The 10,597-nt window shown below is 33.9% G+C and overlaps 1 protein-coding gene across 1 annotated transcript in view; it reads left to right on the forward strand.

The window, feature by feature from the left end:
* Window positions 1-10,395, forward strand: part of SLC17A6 (solute carrier family 17 member 6) — a 45,011-nt gene extending 34,616 nt beyond the window's left edge. The window contains exons 8-12 of the mRNA XM_019633225.1: window positions 3,899-4,048; window positions 6,931-7,063; window positions 7,467-7,577; window positions 8,107-8,234; window positions 8,969-10,395. Of these exons, the coding sequence (XP_019488770.1) occupies window positions 3,899-4,048; window positions 6,931-7,063; window positions 7,467-7,577; window positions 8,107-8,234; window positions 8,969-9,304 (858 nt within the window). The 3' untranslated portion in view covers window positions 9,305-10,395. The remainder of the gene's footprint in view (window positions 1-3,898; window positions 4,049-6,930; window positions 7,064-7,466; window positions 7,578-8,106; window positions 8,235-8,968) is intronic.
* The last annotated feature ends 202 nt before the right edge of the window (window positions 10,396-10,597 follow it).

A 10,597-nucleotide genomic window follows, 5' to 3' on the forward strand; every position in this document is an offset into this window, starting at 1 on the left:
TAATGGTACTATAAAAATGAAAAAAACTGGGAAGCACAAGTAATGTATTTAGACAGATTGAGTAATTAAGCACTTAATCCATAACTCAATTTCCTTATGCTAAAAATTAGAAGGTAACATGCCCAGGCTGAGAAACTAATGCCCCTTACACATTACGTTTCTCCTCTTTCTTTTAAAGGCTCCTCCCCCTATTCTAATTGTATTTTATTTCAGCTCTGCTTCTCTACTTTGTTAGAGAAGGCCTGTCTTTGACATCTCATTCTAGGTAAAAATATTTGTCATTCATTGTTACTAAGGGTATCTTGGCCTTTAATGAATAAGAAAAGTCCCATAGTGGATATTATTTAGAAGTTAAATTTCAGTACTTAAAAATAATCCTTTCATTATTATTGTTCCATTAGCTGAATAGACTTGCATTAGAACTTTCCCCTTTCTGTTTCCTTCTGTAAATGGATTGATAATTTCTTTCAAATGGTGGCTACTCAAACAACAAGTGATCATGTTGGGGTGGGGTGGGTGTTGGCGGTTTGTTCTGGTGCCCACCAGCTACCGTTGCCCTGAGCAGAAGCTAACCCTAGGCTGATCTATGGTGAGTTCAGGATTTAGCTTCAGTTTCTATCAAAACTTCAGTTTCAGTCAAAAATAATCTTATCAGTCTGTATATTCATTAGTCAAACATACTTCTTTTATTTACCAGTTTTTGAGAGATTGTGTATCTATATCAGGAGTAATTAAAAGAAAACAATCAGAAATTTAGTCTAAGTGAAAAGTGAAAACAAATTTCTGGAAATGAACCCAAAAAGAACAGTCAGAGTGTTGTTAATAAAATAGCATCGATAATCTCAAACTCCCCATTTTCTACACCACACTGGTTTTTCTAATCACAATATTTTATTTCTTTCTGATATTTTATACTTTCCTGTAGCTTCAAAGTAAATTTTTAAAAAATGAAATAAGGTGGGAATAGAATTTGTGCATTAGTTATTTTGAACTTTTTATGAGGACATTCAATATGCAAGAACAGTAACAGGAATACTGTTACTACACAACTATCCACTGTGTAGAGTCAACAGTTGTTAGCATCTTGCCTTACTTACTCGTATTTCACTTTTCTTTGCTGAATGATTTCAAAGTAAATGAGACATCAAACCACTTTAGCTATAAATCCCTCACATGTGTCTCTAGAAAAATAAGAATATTGTCCATCACAATCTAAGTACTTTTTTTTTAAAGATTTTATTGAGGAATTGGGGGAGGGGAACAGCACTGGGGAATCGGGGAAGGGGAACAGACACATTGCTGTCCTTTTGTTCTTCAGTCTAGTTGTGGAGGATGTCACTTCACTGACCCATGTTGGTATTATCATTGCGCTTTTCCCAGATGAGGCAGTCGCTCACGGGCCATTGGACGGCCTCTTACCACAGCTTAAGGCAGCTTCCAAAGCGCAAGCCAACTGTCGGCCAGCCCCATTGCAGCCTACACCATGGCCAGCGACTCACGACAGCCCAGCTCCAAGTTGAGCTGTTGTCCACCATCTTAGCTATAGAGGGCACGGCGTCACTGGTCCTCACATGTGGGATCCGAACTGGTGCCCTGCTGCTCAGAGCTGGCGTCCCAAGCCAACTCCTAACCAACGCGCCACTTGGCTGGCCCTCTAAGTAATTTTATCATACCTACCATAATTAAAAATAATTTTCTGACACTATTTAATACTTAGATCATATTCAAATTTATAATATCCAGTCCAAATTCTAATACCTAATCTATATTCTTGTGTCTTTTTTAGCTATTTGAGTCTGGATCCAATTAAAGATCACACATTGCAGCTAACTGTAATGTCTCTTAAATCTCTTTTTTCTTTAAAAAAACTAATTAAATATAACATACATACAGAAAAATTCACAAAATCATAAGCAAACAGCTTGCTGAATTTTTATAAACTAAATACATCTGTGAAGCAAACAGCCAGTTCTGTACATAGAATGTTATCATAATGCCATAAACCCTCCTATGGCCCCCAATAATTTTTAAGGCATAAAATTAGACATTTTTCTTTTACATTTAATAAAGTGTTTTACAACCTGAAGAACAAAGTTCGTAGTGGAGATGTTCATGGTGTAAGTAAAAGAAATACCTTCCCAGCAGGAAACATTTATTTACTGCGAATAATATTCTAAAGTTATTTATTTCGTATACAACATAAAAGTACAATTCAGACATTTCTGTATTTGGCAATTTTTCTTATCAGTCAATAAGTATATTCATCTGACACCATTTTCCCAGAATATATTGAATTCAAGAAAAAAAACCTGCATTTTTTTAAACCATCTGTGATACTGTCACTAGAAATTTTTTTCCAAAGCCACCTATAATAGTACTCATTGTATATTATTAGGGCAGGTTTTTGTTTTGTTTTTTTTGTTGTTTCTTTCTTTTCCTATATATATATATAGTATATATATTTGTGGTAACCACAATATAACTTCCTACTATATTGCTTTTAAATTGATCTCTTAAAGGCCTAATTTGATTCACTATCAATACTAGTAATTATGAGGTTCTACATCCAAAAAAAAGAATTACCAAGTCTATGTAAAAAAATTTTTGCCTCCTTTTTTACTAAATAGGTCAGGTCACAGGTCCCAAGTTAGCATTAAACAAAGTTATTTTAGGATATTGATTCTTTACCAAACAGTATGTTGGTGTTTAAAATAATTGAGAAAGTGTTTGGAAATGTGAAAAACATTTTAAGTTGTAAAACCTAGTCTTAGGGGAAGATACTTGTTCTATAGTAGGGTGTATACAGGACCTTTAAGTGTACTACAATACATGTAATTTTTTTGACAGGTGTTATAAGCAAAGTCGGTAATATTTAGGTTGTTAATTTTGAACAGCTTGAATATCATAAATAACTATGGTCGCGTGCTGCTTAACGACAGGATACGTTCTGAGAAATGTGTTGTTAGGTGATTTAGTTGTTGTGAGAATACCATAGAGTGTACTTACACAAACCTAGACGGTATAGTCTACTACTATTATATAATTGTATGGGCTATACTATCATATGACTGGAAGTGTATTCCTTTGTTTACACCAGCATCACCACAAACATGCGAGTCATGTTGCACTACAACATTAGGACAGCTATGGTGTCACTAGGCAATAGGAGTTGTTTTAGCTCTATTATAATCTTATAAGACCACCACTATATATATGTGGTCCATCATTGACTGAACCATTGTTATGCAATGCATGACTGTAGTTATGATGTGCTCATGGTGTGCTGGGCAGCCAAAAGCTCTAACCAGATGTATATACCATACGAGTTTTATAGAACCTTGCATGTCAGTGTCACAGAATTTCTACTGATATCCACTGGCTATCAAGAAGGTTTATAGATAGGTAGTGGTATCATTGTCTTTAGATCGGGTCTAGAATATTGCAAAAAATTGTTAATTTTTCTTATTTTTATTCTCCTGACTACATTGAATTTCCAACATTTTATATGAAATATTTTGGATACCGACAAGGTCACTAATTTGGCAGTGAGTTTTAGCGGAGGCATGATTTATCACTGCCAAAAAAAAAAAGAAAAACAAATCTTGGAAACTAAGACCTATACTTTTGGACTTAGTTTTGTATAAATACGGAATTTTGTATATTCTTAACAGTGAAACCATTTAATCAAAAGAAGAAGCTGATAGCTCTTTTTCCTCCTCCAGTGATTATTCATGCAGCTAAGGTTAACTGGACTGTTATAATTAACGATTCACTACCTCTTGCCTACCTCCTACTCATGCCTCAACATACACATCCTGAAAATACAAAGCTCTTATCGTTCCTATTTAGTTAGAATATATTTTAAATGATTGGAATGGCTCTGTTTTTGGGATTTCAGAAATTCAAGACTCCATGGAGGAAATTTTTTACATCTATGCCGGTCTATGCAATAATTGTTGCGAACTTCTGCAGAAGCTGGACTTTTTACTTATTGCTGATTAGTCAGCCAGCGTATTTTGAGGAAGTCTTTGGATTTGAAATCAGCAAGGTATGTAAGAATTATCTTTATTTAACCAATGCATTGTTTTTGTACTTATAGCAAATATTAAGTTCCTTTGCCAAGATTTTATCTTCTAAATTTCATGACGTAATTCATTTCTATTCAATAATAACTTCCAGGAAACAAAGACTAAGTAAGGTGTTTGAGTGGTTGCTGCATTTACCTGTCTGCTAGAAACTGCTCTTGGTTGTTAAAAATACAGACAAAACCCTCATGGAGTTTACACCCCAGTTGGGGTGGGCAGCGGTGTACCCTTTTCCCTGTAATTAAACATAACTTACTTTAAGTCTCAAGTCAGAGAGAATATACCAGTGAATAAAAAGGTATCTTATTAAGATGGAATTTTATTTATATAATTACCAGTGTAACTCTTTTTCAGTGGTCTCAGAAATCTGCTTGGATAAAGGATTTGAGGACAGCAAAAACATATCTGAAATATCTGAAAGCGTTCTTGTATGTTGTTTATCGAACTTATTCATTTAACAAGAATTCGTTGAACATGATATGCAAAGTTTTGGGTGAGATTCAGAGACAAAACCATGGTTCCTGACCTCAAGAATTTATAGCTTGGTGGTGTAGACACCAAAAAGGGGGGGGGTTATTAATTAACGTACAACATGCTAATGTTACAGACATATTATAGCTATGAAAATATAATCATTTTGAGATTTCTATAAGGATAAAATGAAAATAATAATGCTACTTTATACTTATATAAGGATTTGAAATTTAGAAGATGCTTTCAGACTCATGAACAACCTCATGTGGTTGACAAGGTGAATAACTATCACCATTTCTATTGAACTGATGGGAAACCAGAAACTAGAAAAAGTATTTAAATTGCCTAAGGCCAAACTGGTAATAAATGACAGAATCAAGTTAAAGCCCAGATAGTATGATTTATGTTTAAAGTCCTCCTACTATGCCATTCAAATCCAGGTAAACCATATATTCATTGAAGCATTTAGAGAGTGATTTGTTGAATGCCATCTCTGTGCCAGGCCCTTTGCTGAGACCTGAATACACTTGTCTTGCTGGCAATGGACTGGCCATTTCTCTTCATGTCATTACATAAGTCCAGCTGGGCTCGCTATTCATATTATGTCTCTACATGAAAGACTATCTGAGGCCTGGAACTGAAGAAAACCCGACTTTAGGAGTATCTATTCTAAGAGCTCTTTTGTAATCACTGTTTCTAAGGAAACTGTTTCCTCCATTGCTGAGAAGAATGGCTGCTTTAGATGGGCTCTCTCCCTGGAGCTGAACAAACATTGCAGGGTAGCCTTTGGGAGCTCTGAGAGGTGTTATACTTCTCAACAAAGGCTGCTGGAGTGTGAGTCCATTTTCATAATCTAGGACAAATGTGATACTGAGAGGCTATTAACAAAGTTGGGTCTCATGGGGGAGAGTGAAGGAGCCAGCTGATGTTAATGAAATTGTATGGTCATTCTGGCCTTGGAGCTCCAGTTAATTGAAAATGCTAGAGTAAAAACAATGATATCTTATAAAAACTAAATGCAATAACCAAATGGGTTGATTTGATTAACTTATTATATTTCTAACTAAAATTGTGAAAAAATTCTACACACACAGATTGACTTGAAGATTTTGATTATACTGTTAAAAGAGTCTCCTGACTTATCTGAAAAAATGTGTCAAGGAGATGATAAAGGAAATAGACCATGGACGGTGGATCTAAGCTGACATGGCTCTGAATCCAAGCTCTACAATAAACTATAATAATAATGTAAAACACTTCCATCTGAAATGAAAGAGAGAATTAAATAGCTTGGACATTTAAACTATTTTAGAGTCATTCACTGTCTCAAATAATCATCACAACAACCCAAGTCCATGGTTGTGACGCCACACTATACACCATTGTAAAATAAAACACACTATTTATCTAGAACCTTCAATAGTTTAATTTGAAAGACATATTTATACCAAATAATAAACTTTTATCCAGTACATATAATTTGCCAGGAATTGTGCTTCAAATTATACTTAGTAAAAAACTTCCTTATGTTTATATTTGAAATTCACTGACTCCATGTATGTGGTAATACATGATTAAAATGCATTTTAGTTATACTTCCTGCCTCAATAATGCCTAGAGAACACTGCCTTGCACATAATTATTGGTCAAAAAATGTGTGTTGAATTGATGTGGCAGGTTAGATTTTAGATTGGGCTACTTGGCATGAAATTAATATAGAAACTATATTCCACTGTAAGATAATGTGACTAAATATTAATATTTGACATAGAAAATGCCTAAAACTAAAGAATTGATCTGTATTTTCTGGGATCTTAATATATGAAACTAAAAATAAAACTCATAAGAGATATATACTTAAAGTACAATAAAGTTTCTTTAGCCTTATTATGAATTTAAAAAATAAACTTAAAACACAGCTTCCTCAAGGTTTTTTCAAATGTATTTTCCTCCCTCTCACTGTCTCCCTCTCTGTCTCTGTCCCTCTCTCTTCCACTCATCTCCCTTGCTAATGATAAATTTTTGCAAACATATTTAAGAATATAAAATGTGCACAAAAATGTAAATCACTCTGATAAGATTCAGGATAGTTTATTCATAAACTCAAAAATTTACTGACTCATAGCACAGAAAAAGAAAGTATTCTCTTCTAGAAGATAAAAACAGATCAAAATAAATTTACTTAGCTTTTCCTCTTTATTCTGTGGAAGTTGTTACTTATTCTAGGAATGAGTAAGTGGTCATTTGGAGACAGTATTTTTCCTTCCTTTGTCCAATAAAGTGCTTATGATGGACCCAGAAAACCAAGATCATTAAATTGCCCACATTACTGATGGTCACATATATTTCTCCCCTTTTTATTTTCCATCAGGTTGGCATGCTATCTGCTGTGCCACACTTAGTGATGACAATTATTGTGCCTATTGGAGGGCAAATTGCAGATTTCCTAAGAAGCAAGCAAATTCTCTCAACTACCACAGTAAGAAAGATCATGAATTGTGGTGGTAAGTACATAAGTGATGTAAAGGACATGTTTTTAATTCACAAAGTTCTGATCTACGTGAGTAACTTTTTCTACACATATTAAATATGCAGTTAAATTTGTGCCTTCTTTGTTCATTTCTAATCATTTCCCATCTTCAGATTTTTATAACTCTTAGTTTTAAATAGCCACATAGTGAACTTGGCCTCCTGCTATTGAAACTTAAGGTTGTTTTTGATGTTTTTATTAAAACACAAAGAAGCTTTCAGTAATCTTTATATGTAAATTATTACTGCTATTATTTTTAAGATAGACTCCCTGAAGGGTTTTGCTTGGTCAATAAGTATAAGCAGTTTTAGCAGTTCTGGCTCACTGGAAAAATTTACACCAATTTCTGAAGTGTTTTCATGTGTTTGTTTCTGAAGGTTTTGGCATGGAAGCAACACTGCTTTTGGTGGTCGGCTATTCTCATACTAGAGGGGTAGCTATCTCCTTCTTGGTACTGGCAGTGGGATTCAGTGGATTTGCTATATCTGGTAATATACCTTTTCAAAATTTGTGCTTGTGACATCTGATTTTGGCTGGCAATAAAAGTTTATCTATCTATCTATCTATCTACCTATCTATCTATCTATCTATCTATCTATCTATCTATCTATCTTCCCTCTTTAATATTTTGACTGTTGAGAAATCTTACTCGACACATTTCCACAAGAAAAAAATAATAAAGCATTTAGAAATCCTTATTTAGATTTGTTACTACTCACTTCCTCCTTGCTAAGCCTTCCTTTCGTTGTTGTTGTGGTGGTAGTGGTTGTTAAGAGAACATAGCTCCCCTCCTTTCTGTGAGGGTGAGCACCACATATTAAGTGTTAGACAAGGAATTATATCTCATTTTAATCAATTATACCCCTGAGCTAAATTATCCAAAAGTAGTTATTAAGCACATGCTATGTACCTAATATCTTTTAAGGAGGGTGATGAGTATGGTAGAGGATAGTCTACAGGCATTCACTTCTAAGATGTTTTGGATTCCCAGAGTCAAAATTTGTGTGTGTGTTTCAGGTTTCAATGTTAATCACCTGGATATTGCTCCAAGATATGCCAGCATCTTAATGGGCATTTCCAATGGCGTTGGCACATTGTCAGGAATGGTTTGCCCTATCATTGTTGGTGCAATGACAAAGAATAAGGTAAGATGGGCAAAACAGGTGTTCCATTGTAGAAGATCCTCTCTCGTGCTTGGGGAAAAGGTTAATATATTCATGTTGGCATTTCTTTTCTGATCCAGTCACCATACCTCTAAATAGGAGAGAGAATTGAGGCTCAGAAGAAAATATCTCTCTAAGACCTCTGAGTGAACCCTCTCTCTCAACCAATAAGTAATATGCTTCTGGAAACCTTTTAATATTCCTGATATTCTGATGTAGTAAAACAAACAAACAAACAAAAAATTTTGCTCCTAGCTTATTAGAAGAGGCAAGCAGAAATCTTCCAAGCTTTACATGCAAATCTCAATTCAGACTCCTCTGCAGTTATCAGTGGAAGAATATAATTGTCAGCTATTTGTCCTTATATGTAGAGCTTCAAAGTCATGAAATAAGAAGGAAATAAACAAAAGGAATGAGAGAAAAAAATAAGTAAATCAATGGAAGTGAAAAAGAGATTATGAATATTTTAAAAACTAACAGGCCATAGATGTATTTGGAGTTTTATTTCACAACATTAGACTTAAAATTTTTTAAATAATGAAAGTTGTAATGTTATAGAAAGTTCCTATCACAGTATTTGCTATATGTAATCAGAATAATGGTTTTCCCTGAAGATAGCATTTTATGAAAAGCTTGATGGTTAAGCATTTAGAGAAGATGTTAGTCTTTTAAAACACGGGTAGTTTGTTCTCACAGTACCACTTTTGTCACTGCAGTCACGTGAAGAGTGGCAGTATGTCTTCCTGATCGCTGCCCTAGTCCATTATGGCGGAGTTATATTTTATGCAATATTTGCCTCAGGAGAGAAGCAACCCTGGGCAGACCCTGAGGAAACAAGTGAAGAAAAATGTGGATTTATCCATGAAGATGAGCTCGATGAAGAAACAGGGGACATTACTCAAAATTATATAAATTATGGTACCACCAAGTCTTACGGTGCCACAACACAAGCCAATGGAGGTTGGCCCGATGGTTGGGAAAAGAAAGAGGAATTTGTACAAGAAGACATACAAGACTCATACACCTATAAGGATCGAGATGATTATTCATAACAAAGCTAATTGCTGGATTTATTTTTAGTGTTTGTGATTAAGTTAATTGTGATTGCACAACAATTTTAAAAATATGTGGTGTAAACATGTAAACATATCAACCAGGCAAGTCTTGCTGTAAAAATGAAATCAAAACAAACTCATGAAGTTACCATCAAGTGCAATCTGTAGAAGTTGTGAAATTCCATCATTTCCATTCAGGTCATCTATTCTTGCGTTTGTGATATAAAGGTTGACTGGTCAAAACTATAGAAGCAAGTAGTTACTCATTGGTTTCATCTGAGCTAAAGCTCATCACCATTTAATGAAGCACAACTAAAACAGTTGGCACATTTCATCCTACAAAGGTTAGGAAGCCAAAGCTACTTTATCATGTAAAATGCACTTATATATTTGTTACACTGTATTGCGAGATCTCACACAGAAGTCCTGTTAAAAAAAAGTCAAGTTGTCATGCTGGCTGCATCAGATGTTGACAACGTTTATTGAGTGTAAATCATGAAGTTGGGATATCTCTCAATTAGAGAAGGATACTATAGGCTAGCAACTAGCAAGGTGTACTAAATAATTATTGTTATTACATAATGTGGAATATTTTGTTGGTTATCAAAAGGAATCTTGCAGTGTTTTATATCAAATATTTGGGCACAAACACTTATTCTATCTGAGAAAGAACTTGTAAAGTGAGGGGTATGCTTCACGTTCTTCCATTCATTTACCTAACAGTATACAACACTTCACATTTCAAGAAAATCTGACTTTTCATGTAGCATATCACATAACTTTTTTGCAAAAAATATAAAAAATAAATAGACTTCAATGTATTTTTTATTACAACTTTGTACAGGTTGTAACTTGCATTGGAAAAAAAATGCAATCACCATGAAGAATCTAATAAGAAATTTACTATGGAAATATAGCCCTGAAAATGCAATATTAACAACAAAAGAAATAAATGGTTTAGATATTCTTCTTCCTTAATAATTAAATACTATATGAAACTTGTGCCACAGAGCTATATATGTAATATAAAAATGATAAATTTAATAGAGAGACTGTAAGTAGACAATTTTATTATTTAAAGTCCCATTTAAAATATATTTGTCTTACATATATAGGACAATAAATTATATTAAAATTATATCTATATGTATCTATATATATCTGTATATCTTATACATATCCATACACAGAAACATAATAAACAATCTTCACAAAAAAAACAAAAATAGCATACACCTAATGTTGGGTTAGGGGACTGCAATTTCTACTTTCATAGAGTCATAGAATTTT

Source organism: Hipposideros armiger, unplaced genomic scaffold (genome assembly GCF_001890085.2).
Source record: "Hipposideros armiger isolate ML-2016 unplaced genomic scaffold, ASM189008v1 scaffold_1260, whole genome shotgun sequence".
NCBI classification, from domain to species: domain Eukaryota; kingdom Metazoa; phylum Chordata; class Mammalia; order Chiroptera; family Hipposideridae; genus Hipposideros; species Hipposideros armiger.